This window comes from Marmota flaviventris, chromosome 7 (assembly GCF_047511675.1).
Source record: "Marmota flaviventris isolate mMarFla1 chromosome 7, mMarFla1.hap1, whole genome shotgun sequence".
Lineage (NCBI taxonomy): Eukaryota > Metazoa > Chordata > Mammalia > Rodentia > Sciuridae > Marmota > Marmota flaviventris.
The window spans coordinates 95,207,322-95,233,531 of record NC_092504.1 but is presented as its reverse complement, the minus strand read 5'-3'; the positions used below and the strand labels follow the sequence as shown (position 1 = coordinate 95,233,531).

General features: G+C 35.0%; 1 protein-coding gene across 4 annotated transcripts in view; it reads left to right on the top strand.

Annotated features, from left to right (window-relative positions):
* The window catches only part of Bank1 (B cell scaffold protein with ankyrin repeats 1), a 290,834-nt gene that overhangs the window by 53,856 nt on the left and 210,768 nt on the right, over positions 1–26,210 (top strand). For 3 of the 4 annotated variants that reach the window (XM_071614504.1, XM_071614502.1, XM_071614505.1), the window contains exons 3-4: positions 13,012–13,166; positions 21,606–21,744. In XM_071614504.1, the coding sequence (XP_071470605.1) occupies positions 13,012–13,166; positions 21,606–21,744 (294 nt within the window). Of the gene's footprint in view, positions 1–13,011; positions 13,167–19,804; positions 19,890–21,605; positions 21,745–26,210 lie in introns of those variants that run through there. The other variant, XM_071614506.1, reaches the window with a different exon arrangement.

Below are 26,210 nucleotides of genomic sequence, written 5' to 3'. Positions count from 1 at the left end.
CATTCCAAGGGCAAGGTCTCTAATTTTATGCGATATGGGCAATATTGCCTTCCACTCTCTTTTTAGTCTGCCTTTATAGTCTTTTTCATGTCCTCCTAGATGTTCCCTCCTTTCTCTCTCCATAACTGGGTCACTCCCTGAGTTCTAGCTGGTCTCTGCTGAGCCACGGAGGCAGATTTGAACCTATTTGCCTTGCTCTTATATCCTGCACATGATCCCTTGTATCCTCCTGAATACTGTCACACTAGCATCCATAATTACATGTAAAGATCTGTCGTGTGCTGAAGGCAATACCACAAATGGAAACATTGAAATTGCTATTATTTCCCTGAGTCTTATGACAATTATGAACAAGCCCTTCCCAAAGACAGGTTGGACACTTTTCCACTCAATCCACTTATTTTTACTTCACCTTCTCAATGTATTTCCAACTGAAATATAATAGTTTATTAATTTTACAAATCATTATTGAATGCCTATTATGTTCCACAATGAGCAGTATAGGCAATTACTCAGTCTGATGGAGACTGGAGAAAGTAATGATGAAATCAAAGTTCTAATGACGAGAAAGTTCTCTCCTCTTCACCATTTTATGTATCAAGAACCGCTTCGGAGGAGGCCAACCTGAATGCCTAATCCATATGCCGTTACTTTAACATCTAACAGGTGGAAACAGTGTTTTTAGTTAGTACATGAAGATATATAAATATGTGAATGATCATATATATACATATACATACATACATGATATACAAATATTTGAATTTACATATATACATAATATATAACATATATTGTAAAACATGTATATTTGATAAATATGTGTAAGTGTATATTAGTACTGATATCCTTAGACAATAAGCACAGTATTTTTAATATATATATATATATATATATATATATATATATATATATATATATATGATGGGCTTGAGCTCATATCCCCAGGAAATGGAGACAAATGATTTGCATAAATACATGGTTTGTATACAACCAAACATACACAAATCACTACATATAATTTGTGTGTATACACACACATGTCTTCATGGGATTAGTATCTAACTGTTCTCTAAACTACATTAAACCTCAACCATTTTCTAAATAATACTGAAGTTTTATTTTCTATCCAAGTGACAGAAGGCCCTCATTATTTATTTACTTTGAAAATTGTAAGATTTTCCAGTTGAATTTACTACTTTATTATGGCTATATCACCTTATTCCTAGATTAATTGTATTTTCTTTTTTTAAAAAAATTGAATCCTGATGGATACAAAGTATTGTATTCTTTTCATGTTTTTGAAAGTGTTAGAAGAGGTAGAAAAGATTCTATTTGAATAATTTATGGGTGAGAACCAGTTTCTGACTCACAAAATTTAAAAACTGCCTACAAATAATTTTGAATGGTTGACAGAAATTCAATAATGCAGCATTGAACTAATATTTATTATAGTTTTATGTGTGTTCAAAGTAAAATTAAATGTATGTGGAAATCTTGATAAAATATAAACATCACTAGAGTATGAAGAATTATTGTTGTACCTAATATCATAAATGCATAGAATATTATCCCATTTTAGTTTTCAAAAATTGTGCATTTGCATGCTTCAAGCAAAGACTAGAAGCATTATATCAAGAAGGTAATGGTCATTCTCTAGGAGATAGGAGTGATTTTTCTTTTTCTTTTTCTTTTTCTTTATGTGTGTGTTTTATGTACATATTGAAAATCTTACTTATGTAAAGAGCAAATTTAATTATGAAAATGGGATTGTTTCTGTCTTCTCATCCAACAAAAATGAATAACTTTTGATAGTTTTATCTGATTAGAAAAGTGATATTATGGACTATTGAAAATCTAATATAAATTGGAAATAATAAAGAAAAAATTTTAAATGTTACTCCCACCTCTCAGAAATAATAACTGCTAAGTTAATTCTAATACATAATATAAAATATTTTATACACATATACACTTGCTTTTGTACATGTACACACACACACACATATATGTATATACTTATATGTATATACATGCTACTTACTGTCTACTTTTTATTCAGCTAAAATTATTAAGAAATTGTCTCATGCAATTACAACTTCATATGTACCTGTCTCAAACTGTTTATTTTATTAATTTTTTCTTAGAGAGAGAGAGAGATAGAGAGAGAGAGAGAATTTTTTAATCTTTATTTTTCAGTGGACACAACATCTTTATTTTATTTTTATGTGGTGCTGAGGCTCGAACCCAGTGCCCTGCGCATGTCAGGCGAGCGCGTTACCGCTTGAGCCACATCCCCAGCCCTATTTTATTAATCTTTATCCAGATCAGTCTGTGCTTTTTCTTTCTGAGTTATAAAGAAAGAATAACAAAAAGAAACTGTTAAGTTGTTGAGTGTCTGGGTTGAGTGTGCCTTATTATGGCAGAGGTATTTTTCAGTGGAATATTTCACAAGATGACAAATAGAAAAGTCATTGTTCTCTTCATAAATTATATGGCCCATGTATAATTTAAGACTGAGAGTTAGAATGATCAGTGCATACCCAAAGTTTTTTCTGTAACCTCAATTTAATAAAAAAATTGCAACCAAAATGAATACAAACTTTATAGTATTCATTAAAGAGAATAATTGAAAGCCTGATGCTCCCTTTTTGTTTGAAAGGCTATTCGAAAGATCTTGCCTATATTTCATCGTGGGGAAGCTACCTAAAGGGATTGTTACTGATAGGTATTGAACGTTCTTGAGAGAATATACTTTGGTTTGTTTCATTAACTGGGTGCCTTAGCTCAGTGCTTCATATGTGTAACCAGTTGCAAGAGATGCTGACTGCTAAAAACATGGTAATGCTAATACTGGACCACTTTAGCAACTCACAAAAAGAGTTCAAAATGAAAACATGTAGGACATCAACTAGCATGCTTAGCCCTGCCTCAGCTATGATGGCTTTTTCTACCTTTGTTCACTTCCTGTTTTTAGGGTTACACTGATTGAAGTAAAGTTGTACTTCATTAAGACAGTCAGACAATGAATGTGGTACATAGAATAAGTTACTGCCTTTGAGATATAAGCCATCTTCCCTCTCTACTCCCCCTCCCCAAATTAGCCTCATATAAATATATTTAATAAATATATTTAATTATTAAACTAGGAAACAAATACTTTTAAGCCTCTATGATGTGACAGGTACTATTGTATGCACTGGAGATATAGAGGTGGAAAAAATAAAAAAAAACACACAAAGTCCCTAACCTCAAAAGCTTGCATTTTAAATAAGATGGACAGGAAATAAGGACACAGGTAAATATATAATTTCCGTTAATAACAATATTATGTTAATGTTATGGAAAGATATCACACTAAGGTGTAAATATAGTTAGTACACACTGCTTCTCCAACATCTATATATGTTCAAATCTCTGAGGATCCTTTGAAAATGCAGATCCTGCCTCAGTTGGTCTGGGGTAGAGGCCTGAATACTGCAGTTTTCATGGATCACAGTCTTGATCGCACAATATTCTAACATTTCTGTGTGGCAGCTTTAATAACTATGGGCTGGGTAAGGAAAGGTACCTTCATGGAGAGTGAGTTCTTTACGGGTTATAAGGTAAAAGGAGAGGGGAAGCGTCAGCCAAAAGAGAAACCACAGTAAACAGAACAGTATGGAAATGCAGAAAAGAAAGGGAAACGGAGGCCACCAAAGCCAGCGACTCCTCACACACACCTTGCCTTTGCTTTGGAACTGTCACTACCTGATAGAAACCAAAAATAGTAGGCAAAAGTACCAAGAGTGAAGAATAACTCTCTATTTATGCTAAAATTTTATAGAACTTTAGCTGGTCGAGTGAGTGTAGTTTAAAACAATGTAGATTCATCATCTTACCTGTAAAGCTAATGTTTGCTATTCTATGCCGAATATGTTTGTCTATATTTATTTAGTGGGTAAGAAGTTTTATTGCCGTAATGATTATTACTGTTTTGGAGGTTGGCTTAAATAAAATACGAGTGATTCTGTGTCCCCCATATAAACTGCATAAGCCAAGGATGTTTGGAATGCCAGTGTGGCTGGACATGGTGGCCCACCTTGCAATCCCACTGATTCAGGGAGGATCAGAATTTCAAGGCCAGGCTGTGGAGGTAGCTTGGTAGTACAGTGTCTGTGGGTCCAATCCCCAGTACCACAAAATAATAAAAAATAAAAAGAATGCTCGTGCCTAGACCGATAGTTGGTACAAATTACATTTCTTTCTTCAGGACATAAGTTTACTTTTCGAGACAGAGCTATGTGCTTACCTGAGAGATGGGGAGTGTGTTGTGGCCTTTGATATGACCTTAAAGCATCAGAAAAGCATGCTAAGATCAGTACTGTTCAGGAACAATCAGGAGAATTGTTTTTATAGAATTTTATAGAGATACAAAATGAAAAAGACTTTTTTAGAATATTTTGAAATAAAACCCATTGTTTTAATAATTTTGATATCAGATATAAAAGAGTGAAATTGATGTTGAATATCCTCTAAACAGCACATTATTAGTATTATTAGTGTTTTTTTTTCTTTTTGTGGGTTCTTTTTACTTATATGTAACATTAGGATTCATTTTGACATAAATATAAAGGCATGGACTATAATTTGTTCTACTTCAGTTCCCAGTATTTTATCTTTCCCTCCCCTCCTTCTTCTCCCTGTTCCCTTCCCTCTATAGTCTTTCTGCTGTTTACTTATAGTCTTTTTAAATTAGTGTCTTGTTGATATACACGATGGTGAAAGTCCCTGTGGTATATTCATATATGTATATAGGAAAGTTAGGTCAGATTCATTTCACTGTCTTGCCTTATCCGAGTCTCCTCCCTTCCCTTTATTCCTGTTCATCTACTGCAATGATCTTTCTCCTATTTTGATAGAATCCCACCTCCTGTTTTCCTGCTTTTATTCCTCTCTCTCTCTCTCTCTCTCTCTCTCTCTCTCTCTCTCTCTTTTCTCATTTTGGACTACCTTAGGTATATCAGAGAGAACCTTCAACCTTTGCTGTTTGGGTCTGGCTTATTTCTTTTAGTATGACAGTCTCCAATTAAATCCATTTACCGGCAAATGACATATTGTTATTCTTCTTTTTGACTGAGTAATATTCCATTATGTATATATATATATATACCATATTCTCTTTACCCATTCATCAGCTTAAAGGCACCTAGATTGTTCCCATAGCTTGGCTACTATGAATTGTACTGCTATAAACATTGATGTGGCTGCATCACTGCAGTACGCTGATTTTAGTTCTTTTGGATATGGTGATTCCAGTCCCAATTTTTTGAGAAATCTCCATTCTGCTTTCCAGAGTGTTGCATTAATTTGCAGTTCCACCAGCAAGGTATGAGTGTACCTTTTCCCCACATCCTCACCAACACTTATTATTATTTCTATTCTTGATAATTGGCATTCTGGAGTGAGACAAAATCTCAATGTAGTTTTGATTTTAATTTCCTTAATTACTAGAGATGTTGAACATTTTATTTTCATATATTGTTGGCCATTTGAATTTTTCCTTTCGAGGAGTCTCTATATACTTCTTTTGCCCAATTATTGAGTATTTTTAGATTCTGGATATTGATGTCCTATTTGAGGAGCAGGTGGCAAAGATCTTCTCCCATTCTGTAGGCTCTCTTTTCATGCTCTTAATTGTTGACTGTGCAGAAGCTTTTTAAGTTGATGCCATCCCACTTATCCATTTTCAGTTTTATTTCTTGTGCTTTAGGAGTCTCATTAAGGAAGATGGTTCCTGTGTCAACATGTTGGTGGGTTGAGCCTACATTTTCTTCTAGCAGTTGCAGAGTTTCTGGTTTTTGATCCAATAGAGTTAAGAACAAGAATCACATAATTATATCAAAGATGTAGAAAAAGTACTTGACAAACCACATATGTTTAAAACAGCACAAAAACTAGTGATAAAAGGGACTGACCTCAACATTGTCAAGACTATATGAAAAGCCCAAGGCCAACATCATACTGAGTGGAGAAATAGTAAAGCATTTCTTCTAAAAACAGGAACAAGACAAGATGCCCACTCCCACTACTCCTATTCAATTTAGTCCTCGAAACTCTAGCCAGAGCAACAGGCATGAAAAGGAAATTGAAGGGATATAAATAAGAAAAGAAGAGCTCAATTTACCTCTGTTTGCTGATGACATGATTCTATATTTAAAAGACCCAGAAAACTTCCCCCAGAAGACTTCTAGAGCTGGTAAACATTTGGTAAACAAATGTAGTGAGTAGAAAGATATAAGATTGACATACATCAATGAATTCCTTTTTGCTATTCCAGTAATGAATATTATAAAAAAGAAATTAGGAAAACTATCCCATTGACTTTAACCTCAACAACAACAACAAAGTACTTGGGAATTAATCTAACAAAGGAGGTGAAGGACTTACGCAATGAAAACTATAGAACACTGAAGAAAGAAATTGAAGAAGACCTTAGAAGATGGAAAGATCTCCCGTGAACTTGGATAGGCAGATTTAATATAGATAAAATGGCCATACTACCAAAAGCATTATACAGATTTGATGCAATCCTCATCAATATGCCAACGACATTCTTCACAGAACTAGAAAAAGCAATTCAAAACGTCATTTGGAAAAATAAGATACCAGAATAGCCAAAGCAATCCTGAGCAAAAAAAGAGTGGTGATGGAGGCATCACAATCCAGGCCTGAAATTATACTACAGAGCTACGATAATAAAAACAGCATGGTACTGCCACCAGAACAGACCTGAAGAGCAATGGAATAAAATAGAAGACAGAGGCACACGTCCACATAACTATTTTTATCTGGTAATAGATAAAGGTGCCAAAAACACATTGAAGAAAAGATATCCTTTTCAACAATTGGTGCTAGGAAAACTGGAGATCCATATATAGAAGAATGAAACTTCATCCCTATCTTGCACCCTGCACAATAGATGTATTAATTGATATAACAAATGCTCCTTGACTTTCAAGGGCATTACAATTTGACAAACGTATGAGTGAAAAATGTAAATTGAAAATGCATTTAATATGTCTAACCTACTCATCATCATAACTTAGCCTGGTTCACCTTAAACATGCTCAGAACACATACATTAGTTCACACTTGAGTTTAACACAGAACCTGTTTTATAACCAAATAAACTTGTTACACAGTATACATAAGAATATCAGTCATGTGACCCTGTGTCTGAATGGGAGCTGCGATTCGCTGCCACTATCCAGAATTTCCAAAGTATTTTATGGTATGTTGCTAGCCCAGGAAGAGATCAAAATCGAAAATGACAGTTTACAATGAATGCGTACCATAAAATTGAAAGAGCATAAGTTGAACAATAATTTGGGGACCACTTGTAATCAAAATAATCCAACAAGGAAGATACTATTTATTAGACCACATAACTAAGGAAATTGAAGCTTAGTGCTGGGTACTTTTCTCAAAGTCAAGACAAGTGTTCTTCTGTTTTTTGTTTTCTTAGCAGTAGGCATATTTTTTTTTTCTTAAGTGATTCTTTCCCCAGGTCCCAACCCTCCCCAAAACACACTCATATTAATTCGTGAAGAAAATGGAACATTTTATTTTCCTGTTGACAACTGTTAGAATTTTAGTCATTGTACATTAAAGAATGACTTATTTTTTTTTAAATCAAATAACAAAATAAGCCTATATATGATAAAAATAAAAGAATCCACTTTTTTCCCAAAATTCCTGAGTTTTTGTCAATTTTCAGAAAATCTTTCTTTACTTCCACATGGGTTTAATTAGTTGGCAAAGAATTAAGCATAAAATATTAAAAATCCACACTAAAAATGACTTTAGAAAAAATAGGTAGCATTAAAAAATCTGTGTTTTGAAAGGCAATAGGGGTAGCTTTAAAAATTAAAGACATACTGTGTGTTTTAATCCATAAGGGGAATTTTATTTTCTTGTGCCTGTTTTCTAATGTTTTGCATTTTTAATAAGTTTACAATGCAATTATATTTATTAAGAAAATGAGAAAAATTCAGGTAGCTTTCCCACCCCTAATATTCAGTTGAAAAGAGAAGATTCACCTTTGTTTCTGATATCATTATTTAGTGTTGCTTAGATCACCTTAATATAAGGATTATTTGTGATAATGTGATTTATTTCATATACTATCTGCAAAGTAGTGTTTCCTACCCATTTTTTGGGTCATGACACAAAAAGAAATGTTTGTAATGAGACTGGAAGAAGGTGGATGAATCAGCTGGCTCAGAACTGAGACCAGTCTCCCATGTTTCACTGTTCACGGTACACTGAGTACCATGCGGTTAGGGGTTAGGTAGTGAATCCATGCAGGTAGATTCCAATTTAGTGCCTCCACTCACCCATGCCCCAAACACACACCCTTTCCTACTTTCTTCCTTCTTATTATTCTCCTCCTACTTTATCACTGTAACCTGTTCCTTCTTAGCTGTTATAGTTTGGATCTGGAATATCCTTCAAAGGCTCCTGTTTTAAAGGCTTGGTCACCAGCCCATGGCACGGCTGGGAGGTAGTGGAACCTTGATGAGGTGGAGTGTAGTGGAAGGTCATTGGGCTGTGCCTTCAAAGGGGATATGGGGACCCCACCCCTTTCCCTGTCTTTTTGTTTTCTGGTTGCTATAAGTTGATCAGCCCCCCTGCCATGATGTTCTGAGTCACCACAGGCTCACAGAGCTAAGTGGCTGTGGACTGAAACCTCTGAAACCCTGATCCAAAATGAATCTGTCTTCCTTGTATATCTCAGAATATTGTGTCACAGTAACGGAAAGCTGACTAACACAATAGCCAGTACATTTTTTTCTGAGTTGTTTGACTAAACAATTTTTTTTCAATGTTTTTTCTCTTTGTTGATTTTCATATGTCTCTTTCATGTGACAGATTGTTGTTAAAAAGAGTGACTGTCTTGGATGACAGTTTATATTTTTAATAGAAAATCACCATCAGTTAATTGTGTCAGTTTTCATGTGGCTCCTCCTGTGAGTGTCCTGCTCAAGATAATCCTCACACTCCAGAGCCAGTGCTTAGGAATCTAACCCATTAAAAAGTGCTGAAGTCACATTGTATCATTTTTCCTTTCTCTGCTGACTTTGACAATGTTGAGAAATACATCAGTCTCAATTCTGCTGCTTTAGCCAGTCCTAGTCCTAGCTTCTAGTGTTTAGAGTCTAGAGTTTTATTCTTAGGGCAAAAGCAAATTGCTTCTTGCTCAGTAGCAGGAACAGTTAGGAAATTTCCAATTATTCTGGTTGTTGTAAATGAGATTTTAACTTATTACCTTGAACTTTGTCTTAAGAACCATTTCTCCTCTTGAATTTTGAGTTTGGTATCCTTTAATTTTGGAAATTAGTTTTAAAAACTTAATATTATATTTGAAATTGCATTTTACAGTTCTGTTTTAAGCTATTATTTCTGCTCTGGTACCTGCTCATCTAGTTCCAGATTTACTTTGCTCTTTCAGGGACTCTTTTAAATTTGTTCTTATATAATAATACCATTTATCAATTTTCAATGTACTAATATATTTATTATTTTTAAAGTAACTTTTACTCTTATGTCATTCACATGTCATATAAGGAATAGATATAGGTATTTAGTTTGCAGACTCAATAAATTCTTTCTCTACTTGAAATATTTATAGTTTACCTTCTAAAATAAATACATTTTTATTATGAAAAAAATCAGCATAGATCTTACGTGTACTATACTATTAATATTTTATATACATGTATATAATAAAGTTACTTATACCCCACAGGCTAGAAATAACTAGATATTTTGGGTATATATATGGCTAGTCTATTCTTATTTATTCAAGATTATGTCTTGAATTTGTACCACATATTTCTGTATACACTTATTTTATTAAAGCAGAAACCTATTAAATTGACAATATTTTAACTTGACCTTTTTTGAGTTGTAAACTTGCTCTTAGATGGTAAATATTCTCTGATGGAATTTTTACTAGTAACATCTTTTATCACATAGAATATTTTTATCTGTTCTCTTATTGCTTAGATTGCTTCCAATTTTCTGCATTATAAACAGTGCTTCTGTGAACATTCATGGAGACAAATATTTTTATACATCCATAATTATGTCCCCAGGGTAAATAAAATTACTCTTCTTAACCTTATATTGCAGAGGTCTTGCACAAAATCTTAGATACTGCCACATTGAATGACTTACCTCTTTTTGCTTTAAGGAATATTAAATCAATTTCCTAGTTATTTTATCAATTCACAAAATCATTAAGCTAGTTTTATATAACTGTCCACCGTTATGATTTGGGTGTGTGAGAATATATGCAGAAGAGAGAGAGAATGAGAATTCTTAAAACATTTTAAACTGTTAAAGCACTAAAGGCTGATTTTCATTTCTTTTAAAACAACACTTGTATTGGGGAAAATCTGGGAATTGCAGGTGCTTTGGTGCCTTAATTCTGCAACAATCACAAAACAGAAATAAAATAATGCAAAACAACAACTAATGACTTTCCTTCTTAGATGAAGCGAGGAGACAGATATATCAAACAATTGTCTTTTATGATGCTTTGCTTTTCTTGATAACTTACCTGTAGAGAACTGGCGTGTTTTATTCATTTAGATACAATAAGTTAGACTTTTGTCTAGCTCTGTCTGACTTTATTGACTTTGACTCTTCTTCCTTTATATTGCCAATGCTCTTTAGTCAAGGACCACCAGGAACATACTTGAACTCGAACTGTTTGGAGTTTTGTTTGTTGCAACGAAGAAAAGACACTCTGTGGGGAACCACAGGATGTCTCAGTGAAAGAGTATTACAAAAGATTATAGGATTTAGGCTGGTGTTATGTGATTTGAGGGAGGTTGTCAAGAAAAGAAGGCACGGAAGATAGAAGGAGACCCTCATTGTTATACAAAATTACATATATGATGGTGTGAGGGGGAAGGAAAAAAAGAGAGAGAGAAATGTGTCACAGTAGATTGGGAAGAGAGAGGTGATGGGAGGGGAAGGAGGGGGTGATAGGAAGGGCAGCAGAATACAACAGACACTAGTATTGCTGTATGTATAAATGTGGCTGTATAACCAATGTGATCCTGCAATCTGTACACATGGAAAAATAAGAATTCATACCCCATTTGAATCAAATGTATGATATGTCAAGATCATTGTATTGTCTTGAGCAACCAATTAAAAAAAAAAAAAAAAAAACTTGTCCCAAAACTCAGAAATGGACAGATTTGTGTACCTTTGAGAAAAGCCACTGGCTTTGGACAGCTCAAAATTCAGCCTGCCCCAGCAGGCTTCCTGACATTTGTGCTCTTTTGTTATTAGCCCTCAGGTAATTTGGAGGTGAAACTTTGCTATTCCTACTACTGGCCACACTCCTGCCTCTGGTTATTTTCTTCTAAGAAGTGTTTTCCCTCGGCCTGAGACACTCTTGATGATATCCTGTCATTTCACAGACTTCCTTCTCAAAAATGGGTGTGGACTCCATCTTTTGGGACCTTTGAAGTTTAACCACAAATTTTCATACTTTTTTTAAAAATTAGCTGACTGTATAAGCATCATTTGTCAACTCTAATACAGCTCCTTTTTTGTACCCTTTCTGAAACAGCACACCCATTAGTTACCTTGCAAACTAATAAACATTGAATTGGGCTTGAGCGCAAGTCAAAAAAAAAAGAAAAAAGAAAAGAGGGCTTCACTATAGTTTTCTTGCTCTCAAGAAGTGGGGTAATTTTATGATTTGATATAATAATGACTCTATTTACAAGGAGGGTCAACTATTCCAGTTTTCTTGGACAGAGAGGATTCCTGGGACATGGTATTTTTATCACCTATACCAGAAAAATCCCAGACAAACTGGGCAGAGAGGCTCACCCTATCTAGAAAGCAGCAGAAATGAAAAGAAGCTAAAGTTCCATTGGTAAAGATGCAGCAGCCAGATGTCTGTCTGGCCTTTGTGTGATCTGGGTAATCCTGTTTTTGCAGAGTGATCTTGACTCTCTATCCATCACATGTCTTTGTCAGGTACTGAGAAGATATTGATGTTCGATAGGAACTCACCAGGGCCTACCTGTGAGTTCAAAGTGGGCTTGTGGAAAACCAAAGCATTCTTATGCCTCAGGCCAGTTTTATGGGTCAGAAACTGATCCCTGCTTTTCATTTTACAGTTTTCTTGTTTGGGAATTTGAGGGATAATTTTGGATGGGCCTAAGAGTTTACACATGTTGTTGCAATGAAGAGAGTTGCATTTTGAGTGTCTTGATTTTAGACAAGTTAGTTCTATGCCCCAAAGAAAAATTTTAAACAAATTTTTAAAATTTGTCTCATTACTTGCTACATATTTTTTCAACAGAGAACAATGTTTTAATGATTGACACTAAAAGTAAAATTATTAAATGTTAAAACAATAACTACTCTACCCTTTTTTGAGAACTAAATTCACTTTTAGTGTATTCAGTATCCTTGGAAATATACATTAAAAAAAACAATTTTTGTATATAGAACACTTATTTTCATAGAACAGATTAACATTTTGATGAACACTAGTATTTCAATATTAAACTAATATTTTATTGAAGTATAGTTTTGCTTATTAAATTAGAAATATAATTAAAGTTTAATAATTGTTCTGATTTAAATTTTTTAATTTAAAATGATTTTTATCACAATCATGAAAAAAGAAATTATCTAATGCTTTTTGGATTTATTGCTTTACTATTAAGAAAAAATATAAATAGTTATTGAAGTCTTTTTAAAACACAACTAGTAGATGAGCATATTATTATATAGTAGATCTACTCTGGTCATAAATGTTGCAATATTAGTTAAATTGAGAACATTATTTAATTATTGATATATGCTTAATTATTTCAACTGTCTTAAACTCAGTTCTGCTTTCCCATGTATGCATGAAATTTAATGGTCGGCAATTAGTCTTTATAATAATGGATGAAATAATATAATCTAATTTTGCAAAAATTTCTTTAGATTCTGAAGACTACCTTGAGGTCAACGTTCCAGCGGACATAGGAGTCATGCATTCTGGGGAAATAAGTCAGAGAAAGGATGAAGAAGATTCATCAGAAACTTCAAGAAGCACCATACCACTGGCAGTAGTGCTCCCTGCTGAAATTCCTTGTGAGGTCAGTAAGTGTGTCTTATTTAAGTGGCCTACTGTTTTAATAAATACCACATTTCTCTAGACTGTAAGCTATAACATTTTAGTCTACCTTGCTCATGACTGTGTCCCCAGAACCTTGAACAATATCTTGGAATTACAAGGCATTTGACATACATTTATTGACTAGTTGGACATTGGAAAATATATGAAAGCTGAATTTTTTCCATTGTTACTTGATATTTTACAAAAAGATAGATACATAACTTTACATGAACATACACAAACACATATCAAGCTGCTTAAAAGAAAACTGGATTTTCTTTTCCCAAAGGGAAACATACTCTTCATACCCTTGAACCCAATTTTAAAATACTTATCTTTAGAAACATAAATTTTCCATCATAAAGGTGTAGGAAAGGCCAGCATCATTAAGTAGAAATGCCGAAAGAGCTAAGTTCTGGTCCTCCAGGGAATGACTAAGGTTGGGGAAGGATTTCTGGAAAGATCCCTATATGAAAATATATTCCTGACATTTCTTTCTCCTAAATCTTCCTTGGAATGAACCAAGAAAATAAACGACTTGTAAAGCTGGAACTGAATCTCTGCTGTGTAATCTGCTGACAAAACGAAAAATGCTGGACCTCAGAGTTTACAGTGTCTCTGAGAGGAAAGAGCCAGAGACCCTGGGGGAGGCTTACAGGAGCCGCAGGAAAGAGTCCTTCTGACTGAAGCTGGTGGATGCTCAGGACCTGAGGGCAGTGGCTTGCTAATGGCTTTGAGTGGGTTCCTGATCCTGCAGTGAGGGAAGCTAAGCATCCTGTGGAGTTGGTTGAAGCTCAGTTCCCTCAATTCCACCCACCATGCAGGCCTGAGAAGAAGAATTACTGTTTTAAGGTAGTTTGCTATAAGTTCTAGAGGAACAGAAATTGATTTGACATTATTTTAGAGACCCCAGGAATTTCAACTATACATGTTTAAGGGAACTGACACAGATAATCAGGCAAAGAGAAATTACACCACATTTAAAATGACTCAGGAACTTAAGGAAGGGAGATGAGGCAAAATAATCTAAACTAGCTCCCATTGAGTTGGAAATAATGGAAGAAGCAGAAAAGAACTATAATAAAAGAGAAATGTGAACTACTCTCAAGTAGATGAAATCAAAGCAAAAAAAAAAAAAAAACAACAACTCTGAGACTAAAAATAACTCACCAGGAGTTAGGCAGTAAGTCTAAATCGCTGCTTTTAAAAATATCTGCAAAAGTAAAATCTGAGCACTATAAAATCCTCCTATTACTAAAGTCACAAAGAAAGTGAAGTCCAAAAATCAAGCCTCACAGTCCTCAGGCAGAGGTGTCTAATGCAGAAAGCTGGTGAGGACAGGGGTTGTTCAACAGCAGAGTCATGGGCCCTTCTTTAATTGGCATTCTTTAAGACCCTCTGAAGTTAAATGCAATATCAAATGTCTCTTTGTTACTCCACTTTTTAAAAAATCCTAAATCTGAAATGTCATGCAAGGTCATTTTAACATGAGCCCATCCCCTAAAATTTCAAAACAATCTATTTCTTTTTTTTTTTTTTTACCAAAAACAGTTATCCCAGGCAAAATCTTGTATGCAACAAGGACATATATCTTGATAAAATCTGAATCCATTTGACTGTTGCCAAGCCCAGCAGAAAAGACCATTTGCACCCAACTGAGTAAAATCAGGTTTGGGGTTTGCTGGGATAATGCTCTGTCTATGCCAATTGTCTGAAAGCTCAACCCTTGAACTTCAAATCATTTCTAAGAAGTCTTCCAATTAGTCGATGAATAAAGACCACTTCTCTTCACCAAGGAAGCAATACTTGAGGTTTCATTGCCATCCCAATCTCCAAAAAATTAAAATACTGCTCCTGCCTGTCACCAAGTTTTATGTGAGATGTGCCTCATGCACACCCAGGTTCTTCAAAACCTATTTATTTCCCTTTGTAGTTGTGTTTCCAGCATGCTGACTTGAACATGAATCCTCCCCAGGGGCCTAATCTTCACATTGAGTTGGAAGGGAGTTTAATTTCCTCCCACTGCTGTTTCTGGCTGTGGAATTGCACTATGGATTTGCCTCCTGGAGAAGTTCTGCTCCCTGTCCCCTCATGTTCTGGAGACCAGCTTTGGTGGATTGTTAACTGAAGTACTGGATGATACTGCTGCTGTAGCCCTGGGTACCCTTTTACTTTCCCCAATGCTCTTCCTTTCCACAGAGTTTAAAATTTTTCCTAGCCTTTGAAAAATCTTTCAAAACAGCAGAAAAACAATTTTTTTTCAGTCTCCTCAATGTTTTTTCCACACACTAGTGAAGATATGCCCCTAGTATTCTATTTATGTATGTTATTCTTGGCCTCTTTGAGAACTCCCTAAGTTTAAATTTTAGATTTAGGTTTAAATCTTTTTAACCCGGCCTCTTTTTAAACTTTATCTAGAATTGTCACACTTTGTTCTATTTTACTATTTTTTAAAAATGTTTTCTTTGTTTATTAGCCTGAATATTTGTTTTTCTAGCATATTTCTCTTGACTTTTGTCTTGTAGGGTAACAGATCGTGAGTGATATAAAACTAATGAGTTCTAGGTCTGCCAAATACATCCACTGTTAAAACAGTTCTCATGCAATTCTTGCAATTCTATCTCCTTGATCAAAAAGCCACCTGGGAAGCCTTCTCCATTTGGAACAACATTTAAGTCACAACTGGACCTCATATTTGGTAGCTCCTCTTATTTATGCTGTTATTCCAAAGTCAGGATTCCATAATTATTTCAGGAAAATTCCCTCAGAGTAGCCATTCTCAACTGGGGGGTAATTTTGCCCTCCTTATACCCAAGGGACATGTGGCAAATCTGTAGGCTTTTTTTTTCTTTTTTTTTAAAATTTATTTCTTACATGCATGACAATAGTGGAGTGCATTACATTAATAATTATCCATTCACATCACAATTTTTTGTAACTCTGCATATAGAGTATGTTCACACCAAATTATGCCATTATATATGAGCTCTCTTATTTTTTTTGCATACAATTCTTAATACACCTTTATACCACCATTTATCATATCTCTGTTTGTATATAAGGTATGTTGACACCAAATTCACATCTTCATACATGTATTTTGTATAATGATGACTGTCTCCTTCCATCATCCTAGCTATTCCCGTTCTCTCTCTCTTTCCCTCCCACCCCTATTCCCTATCTAGAGGTAATTTTCCACCCATTCTCCCCTTCTTTACCCCACTTTGAGTTGTTAAGGTCGAGCGAGCTTCGGAGGAAGAGACCACCAAGAGACTGTCTCATGCAACAGCAGAGGGTTTATTGGGGGTCCAGCATGCTGGGGCTCAGAGCTCACTTGAGAGGAGCAAAGAGCCCTGAGAACAGCTTAAGCAGAGCTTATATACATTCTTTAGGGGAGGGCAGGGACTTCACATACATCATAGCATCCCTTAGCAAATCATCACACGCTGCGGGAAAATCAAATAACAACTCTAAACCATGATTAGCACATTTACTGGCGGGAACAAGTTGGGTAAGGGGGATTGGTCAGTACAAGAAAAGGGTATACATTTGAACTGATTGGTTTAAGTCCTGAGGGGTGTACGTGCTGAGCTGCATGGTTTCTGGGAGGGGTTGTTTTTACAGAGCAACCAGATGGTCAGGAGAGATTTCTCAACATACATTTCCAGGAGTTGTTTTGACATCTACATAAATTTCAGATTTCAGGAAAACAGGTTTCAGGAAAACAGAACTTAGACTCAACTAAGAAAACAAAACTTAACTTTTACATTCTTAACCTTTCAGAGTCATCCCCCTTATATCAGAGAAAACAGCCGGCATTTGTTTTTGGGGGACTGGCTAACTTCTCTTAGCTTTTTTGTTGTCACAAGTTGGGGAATTGCTACTGGCTTCTAATGGGCACAACTAGAATGCTATAAAACATTCTACAATGCACAGAACAGTCTGATGACAATGGGTTTTCTGGTCTAAAAATGTCCATCTGATACTGCTCAACTAAAGTTAAATCCTGTCTTGAGTATAGGAAATGTATCCACCTTCTTGTCATAAGTGAATCACCCTCAAACTTTCCCACCATGGCATCAAGAGTTCAGTGCTCCTGTCAGAGACTTCTCAGGAATCAGTCCAGATGTCCTATAGTCACTTGTTTGCACTGCCTGGTCTTTAAAGAGATCCCAGTCACTTCTTTTTATAGTTTTACCCAGGGCTGTAAGGGGGATTCGCTGTTGGGCACCCCTCTCAGAAGTACTGCCATTTGCTCCCTGAAGCTTCACTTCTCTTATCATTTCGGTGAACTCCCATCACAGACTTGGTAATGACCCTTATATCTTTTCTGAAATGGCACCATCCTAATGAGAGACAAGGGTGAGCTTATCTTTTTATCTTGTTTGATCTGTAAGTAGCGCTTTAATAGGTCATTTTCCCTTCCTTTTAGAAGAAACTGCCCATTGCAATCTTGGCTTTTCTGCCCCCAAATCTTTTACTTCCTTTAGTAGAATCCACTGATGCTCCTTTAATATCTTATTCTCCCACTTCGGCTATCCTGATGATAAAACTGAAACATTTTTAAAACCAATTCAGTCACTCATTGATGTCTTGAACAAATTGAGTTCTTAAAGTCATAGCACAATCACAGAAAGCCCTTTAAGTGGCTTTCTTAACATTTTATCTATACTAATTTCATTAAATTGTTTTTCTGTCTGCATCCTAGAACATGGTATTTTCCCTAATGAAGGCCTTCATTTAGAGGACCTGTTCACTGACACACCTCTGTGGCTGAAACCATAATGAGTTTCTAAACCCACAGGGAAGATCACAGACTGCATAATTAACACCTGTTGAAATGTCAGAAGACCCTGTGAAAGAATGAGACTCTCAAGGACCTTAAGAGTATCAGAGATCTCCTTCCAGTTCACTCATTGGCCTCAAATTCAATTTAAAATAATATACAGAAGCTATCAGCATCACCCACTTAATTCTGACAGCAAATCACAAAACCATTTGTGGTAACCAACCCTAACTTAAATCCTGATCCTTTGATTTAATTTAAAAGAACTGTAAAGGCAAAACAAACTGATCATGTACGTTAATGCCTAAAATGTCTCTTTTGTAACATGCTGCCTTTGGGAGGGGAATATTTACAGAAGTCAAGGACTTCTCTTTCTTTTAATCAAATGGCTCTTAAACTACTGAAAGGCTTTTAGAGAATACAAGGGGAGGGTTTTGTTTGTTTTGTTTTTTGTACAGAACCCACTTAATCACTGAGCCACATCTCCAGCCTTTTTTATTTTTTATTTAGAGACAGAGTCTCAGTGAGTTGCTTAGGGCCTTGCTAAATTGCTGAGGCTGTCTTTGAACTTGCAATCCTCCTGCCTCAGCCTCTGGAGCCGTTTGTGTTACAGGCGTGCACCACTTTGCCCAGCTACAAGGGGAAGTTTTTAAAAATAATAATGCCCATTTCCTACTTCCAGGGATTGATCTAGATATAAATATTCAGTTACATCCTGTGCACTGAGAGTTTTAAAATGTTTTCCAAGTGATTCTGAAGGTGAGCATTAGCAGTCAAATTTGAAACCATTGCCATAATCAATTTCTACTCTGCTGTCACAGACAAGATCCATCCCAGCTGCAGAAGCCTATACAGCTCTAGCTTAAGATATCCCATTGCACTTATCTTGGAGTAACATTCAAGGTTTGTGACCCATGCAGCCAAACTTCACCCATTCTCTCTGAATCTCAGACCCAAATAAGACACATGCAGAGGTATCAGAAAGAACAATAGCAAAACAGCAACTTCATAACTGATAAAATTAACTTAAAGGTCATATGAAAGTCCTAATACTTTCTCCATTGAGTTCAATGTATCCATGTAATCAAGGTCAAGCCCTCCAGAAGGATTAGATATAGCTGAATACTAGGGTGGTAAGGAACAGTTTTAAAATGTCATGTTTTTACAGATTTATTCCATCTCAAAGAAATATATACAGAATATCTCTAATCTGCTTAAGTCTTACAAGATTATACAATGGTATGCGAAAATAAAAACACCCTCAGAACATTTATAATCTAGCTGGGAAGCCATGACACAGATATGAAGAACAAAGACTGGAGATTAGGATTTAGCAATGGCCAGATGCAGGGCATGAACATGAAATGCTCTAATATCCTTTCACCTCTTTTGTTGTTGTTGTTGTTGTTTTTGGTAATGGGGATTGAACCCAGGGATCCTTAGCACTGAGATACATTCCCAGTCCTCTTTAATTTTTATTTTGAGACTGGTCTCACTGAATTACTCAGGCTAAACTTGAACTTGCAATCCTCCTGCCTCAGCCTCGAGAGTGTCTGGGATTACAGGCATTTGTCATTGTGCCTTGAATGCTTTAAAATTCTTTGTGGGCTGAAATCACAGGGAGAATTTCATAGACCTGGTAAAACCTGAGTTGGACCTTGAAAAGGAACCTACAGACAGGGTAATAGAGGGAGAAAAGGAACTAAATAACACAAACAGGATGAGCTACCTAATTTGTAGAGCAAAATGAAAATGCAAGATCTTTGTTCAAGTTATTGAATATTTTAGAAGAGTGACAACAGAACATTAAGCCAAGGGCAGGGCCTTCTAAGTGTGGGGCCCTGTGATTGTATAGGTCATAAGCCCATGAAGCCAGCCCTGGGTACAAATGAAGATGTAAATCCCTCATTTGGAGAGGTCAGTATGCTTGTCTTTTGTTTAGAATTTTGCTCTGGAAATTGTCAAAGGCGGAGCCCTGCCCTCTATTAAGGAGGGAATCTGTTGCATAAGAAGTAGCCTGTGTGGATACTCAGGAATGAGAATGAGTTGGTTGGGTGAATAAAACATTTGGCGGGTACACCTGGACTTACCAGCTTTGAAAAGAGCAAAGTTAAAACAAGGAGCGACTTAAGCACAGAAAACAGCTCTGAAGAGCTGTGAAGCTGAATTCTTGAGAAAACAGACCTACCAAATAGGGAGTAATTATGTGACTAAAGATTCAAGGTGAAGTGACAAGAAAAACAAAAGGAACTAAGGGCTTATCTAGAAGGGAGTCCCTGAGGGAAGGAGGTTGCAGATGTGAGGAATGAAGGCTAACATTCCCAACCTGCCCTGATGCAAGTGGGCAAGAGCAACAGGTGGAATCATGGAATGGTGCTCCTTCCTCTGAGATGGACCCTTTTCTCCATGTGCAGTATAGTTGATGAGGGGAAATTTAGTTTGAAATATCCTACAGACAAACATTGGGAGTAGACTTTGGTAAAAAATGTCTGAAGTGTATTTGTGTGTCAGCTGAAATTATTTGTATCATCAACATACTATTTGTAGAAACTATTACTATTAAGATGTAAGTTTCACTGATGTGTGATTAATACTTAGGGAGAAACATTTAAATAAGAGAATTTTGAAATCAAGGACTTTTTGATAAACATGATTTACAAGAGTACATAAATGAGGTTTCTGTTTTATTTAGTGTAAGGCTGAAATTTAGTATGACTTGGAAGAAAGTCTTTGAAAGGTATTATCTGAGATATTTCATTATTATGAAAGGAATATTTTATTTTTTCAAAAGGTTAGCATAGTGTGAAAAAAAGTGTGGATCTAGAAGTGAGATAGTACAGATTAATCTTCAGAATGCAACTATACATATTTGTTGCTCTCTTCCTGAAAGAAAAAAGTAACTATTTTGGTTGTGTGTGTGTGTGTGTGTGTGTGTGTAGTTTCAGTTATGATTAAAAGAGATTTAAAACAGACATTTGATACATTTTTATTCTTTCCTTTTTGTCAGTATTAACTTCAGTATTTCTCATTGTTAGTAATTTTCTGGATATTTTTGTCCAAAAATAAATCTTTCAATAACACTTTAACTTCATATACATAAATGTACTTTTTCCAACTTAATTAAATCTCAAAATTTGTGGATTTATAACCTTTGGTAAACTCAGAAATTTTCACAGATCTTCATATAAATAAATAATAATCAGAGAATGCTTGCTATATAATAAAATTACTAGACATTAAAAATTTTCATTACATGTAAATGATAAGAGGTCTTAAGGTTAAACTTAACACTTTCTCATTTACAGATAAAGAAACCAAGTTCTAGAAAGTTGAAGGGATTAGGTTAAAAGTTGAATGATAGTCCCATGCTGGTCTGTGAAAAGATGCTTTTACTCAAGGATAGTATGCCATAGTAGGAAGAGGTGAGAGGAAAAATGAGTATTGGATAGATATCAAACTGATAAACTTAAAGGGTAGTGAACATCACATTTACATATTTCATGTCTGAATATGACTGGAAATACAAATAGGATTGAAGACTTGCTCAATGATAGGGTATAACCTTTATCACTGATAAATGTAATGGATTCTTTGTTAAGGTAAACTGAACTGTGTTATATTTTTACTTTATAGAATCCTGGGGATATATTCATTCTTTTGAGAGATGAAGTAATTGCTGAAACTGTGGAAGTTGAATTTACATCAAACAATATGCACATTAGAGCACAGCCGGCCCTTTGGAATAAGAAAGTCTGGTATATGAAAGCTTTAGGTAAGAATTTTTATGCTTTAAGAAATATAAAACATCACTTTGAGTTCCTTTCATTAAATTTATGATAAATGGTTTTGCTTCCCTACAGAAACTAATATTTTTCTGCAGGTGTTTCCTGTGTTTAGTTTCACATACCCAAGGTTGTTATTATTAATCTGGATTTGCAAAAGTAAGAATGTGTAAATTATGAGAAATGTGATTGTGTACCATGTAGTAAAATGACAGCCAGTAACAGAGAGCACTTTAATGTACATCAGCTAATAAATTTAGAACAAAAATTATTTATTTTATTGTAACACTCAGATTAGCAGATATTTGGGTTTATTAAAATAAATATTCTGTTTTCTTTTCCTTTTTGCATACCCCCTATCACTGCAAGTCTCTGAATATATTTTTGGTTTTCTGGAAAGCATAATTCTTTTTCAGTATATTCTAATCATGATTTCTACATATAATCTGTCCATCATTTCTTTATTTCATTTATGAAGCTAAAAATCATTTGATTACCCAGCTTTGCATACAGCATGATTAATTGTATTAGATATAAAATTCCAGACAGAATAACCATACTTGCCACAACAATTGTAACTAAAATAAAATATATAATATATAATTTTGTATGTTTTGTTATGTTAAGACTACTTGTTTTTATTTTACTATATCCTTTCATAATCAAAGAATAAAATTACTTCACAAAATATTTTGCAATGAAAATATGCTTCACCTTATGAATTTGGAATTGTGATAGAAATATTTAAAGTCAAAATGTATGTCAAACATATCTTGAGCTCCTCTTTTTTCCCCTTCTAGAATGTCACTTTTATACGGAACATTTATAGAGCATTTACAGACCTTTATGTGTTTTAGGCAAAAATGTGTCCCCTCTGTGGATTTCCTTGTACAACTTGGGTTGGAGTTGGATTATTAGAAGGAAGGACTTTATACTAGGACTTCATAAACATTTTAGACACTGCTTCTTTTCATGGACAAATATACTTACAAGTGTGATTAGAAAGAACCCTTTTTTCTTTCTTTCTTGTCACAATGCCCCTACTTCTTTAAGTCTCATTCTTTTTTAGGGGATGGGGACTGGCAATTGAACCCAGGGGTGCGTAACCACTGAGCCACATTCCTAGCCCTTTAACTTTTTTTTTTTGAGACAGATTCTCACTAAGTTGCTTAGATCCTCATTAAATTGCTAAGGCTCATCTTGAACTTGTGATCCTCCTGTCTCTGCCTCTCAAGACACAGGCATGTTCCACTGTGCTTCGCCTTATATCATATTCTTAACTGATTTATGAATAGTAATTTTTAACTAATTACTTTTAGAGTTTAAATTAAATTTAGTTAGAATAAGTTATTGCAGGAAAAAAGTCAATATTGTAAATTAAGAAGTACTTAAATATTTCCCAAGTAAGAGATCAAGATGTCAAATAAAATTATTCACATGACTTAAGTTTTTTGCACAGTGTACCTATTGGCTAAGAGTAGTGTAAAGAGTAAAATGTGCCAAAGTTCCTGAAATCATGAAATTACCAGATGGAACCATAAGGGAAATACTTCAAGATATCGGGATATGTAAAGATTATTTGGATAAGATCCCAAAACACAGGCAACAAAAGCAAAACTAGAAAAATGGGATTTTATTAACCCAGGAAGCTTCTTCACAGCAAATAGAGTAAAGAAACAACCTAAAGAATGGGAGAAAGTATTTCTAAGATATATATCTGAGAAGGGAATAAGATCTAGAATATATAAGGAACTCAAACAACAACAAAAGTAATCCTATTAAAAACTGAAGAAATGGAGCTAGGGATTTGGCTCAGTGGTAGAGTGCTATGCCTAGCATGCATGAAGCCCTGGGTTCAATCCCCAGACCCCCCCCCCCCCCACAATATATATATATATATATATATATATATATATATATATATATATATATATATATATATATATGAATGAATATGAATGAAGCAGGGGCAGGGGAAGGAGATGATATGAGTTTGCAATTTTTAAAAGATGTTACCAATAAGTATATGAAAAGTTTTCAACATTACATCATCAGGGAAATGCAAATCAAACTATGACCTATCATCTCACCCTAGTTAGAATGTCTATTATCAAAAAGACAAAAGATAACCAACCAACGCTGGCAAGGATATGGAGAAATGGGAATTCATTACTATTCATGGGAATGAAACTTTGTACAACCATTATGCAAAACAAAATAATGGTTCTTCAAGAAACTGAAGGTAGAATACTACATGATCTAGCAATTCCACTACTGTGTATATTTCCAAAGGAAGTGAAATCATTATGTCAAAGAGATACCTACACTAACATGGCTCCTACAGCACTGTTCACAATAGTCAGGATATGGAATCAACTTGGGTATGCATGCGCACATTTGTATGTGTGTGTATGCAATGAAATATTGTTTATTCATTAAAAAATTGAAACACTGTCCTTTTAACAAGAATGGACCTGGAGAACGTTATGATAAGTGAAATAAGCAAGTGAAAATGACAAATACCACATGTTATAGCTCATTTGTAAAAACTAAAAAAAGTTGAGCACATAGCAATATAGAGTAGAATAGAGGTCAATAGAGGATAGGAAGTGTGGGGAGGAGGTGGGATGGAGAAAGGGTAGATAATGGATACCAAAATGCACTTAAGTGAGGAAAAGTAGTTTTGATGTACTTTAGTAAAACAGAGCAGCTCAAGTCCACACAATTAATTATATATTTCAAAATAACTAGAGAAGGGTTTCTCATAGAAATTATAATGTATTTCTCATAGAAAAGATAATTACTCTTATTTGATCATTACACATTGAATACATCTATTGAATTATAATGCCATGCTCTATAAGTAAGTGAAAATATTATATCTATTTAACATAAAAAGAGAAGATAAAAAGATGCCAAAGTTCAAATTGCTTATCAGAAAAGTAGGAAACTAACTTTCCTTCTCTCTAAAGATATATACGATCATAATATTGTCTACATTGTAAAATAACAAATATGTCATCAATCAATAAATAAACCACTATTTACTATCCTAATTAAATTTCTACAAGTTGTTCTTTCTACTGGTATATAGAAATTAATGAGAGATTTTCTTTCAAAGTGCTTGTTGCTATGCCACAATATACAAAATGTTCATATGAATCTGTGTGGAACTATAGACAGAAAATGTCTCAGCAGAAGAGGTCAGAATCTTACTTTCTCTGGTTTTGAAATATTTTGAACCCTAGTAAGAACTTCATTTTATACCATGAGCCAGTCATACATAGGTAACTGTTCAAAACCAAAGTTTTAAAAGCAATATCATACTAATGGTTTCAGCCTCATCAAGCAGAGAGCTTAGACAATGTCACTCCCATTTCATAAGATAAAGCTGAGCAAACTAAAATTGGAGTACCCTTGAACCCATATGAGAAATAAGTCACATAGGGGTAGAAAATTGTTATATCTCTGCTTATCCATCAAAGGGGCCATAGTTGACATGTCCAAAACAAAGACAGACTGACATGTGAATAGCATAGCAAATTCATTTAGTAAAAGTTTTATATGATGCTGGAAGCCTCAGAAAGAAGACCCAAAGGGCTGGGATTGTGGCTCAGCGGTAGAGTGCTCACCTGGCAGGGGCGGGACCCGGGTTTGAACCTCAGCACCACATAAAAATAAAGGCATTGTGTTGTGTCCATCAACACCTAAAATAAATAAATAAATAAAAATTTAAAAAAAGACCCAAAGACCCAGAGAAAACTATTTTTATGTTTAGTTTCAATAAGGAACGGACAGTGTATAGAATTGTAAAAGGACCAAAGATATCTAATGATAACCAACTGAGAAAGGCCACCCAGCCAAGCCTGAGGGTCCAGATTCTCCTTGGCCTCTCTGTGTAGCATTTCTTCTTCCAGGTGTGGGCTAAGAACCTCTGCAATGAGGGCCTCCAAGGGAGAAGAAAGAGTGTGACCTTTTGAAGTATTAAGGCTTGCTTTTGAAAGGAGACATTCTAGTTGTTGGAACTACCTTGGAAAAGCAAATTCTGTTTTGTGACTCTCTTCAAGTAAGAAAAAGGGGTGGGAGGTGGTAGGATTGTCAGATAGTCCTTAGTTCTGAGGCCCTTCAAGTCTCCTCCAGTTCAAAGTACTCAGCACACTAAGGCATCATAATCTGGGGTGCTGTGTTTTTGACCCAAAGAGATTTTTAACCAAAATCTCTAAGAGTGGTATCAAGAGAGTGACCTTTGAGATCTGTTTACCTGGAGTATAATTCACTGAACCCATAAATTGGTAGAAGTACTTTAGCATTAATTTTAATGACTTACTTAAAAATAAATATGCATAGGGGTAGAAAGGTGTTATATCTCTGAACTAAAAATAGTAACAATGTATTATGTGATTACAGCATATGGATGAGTGAACTGATCAACAGCAATATTATAAGGAATGGGAGG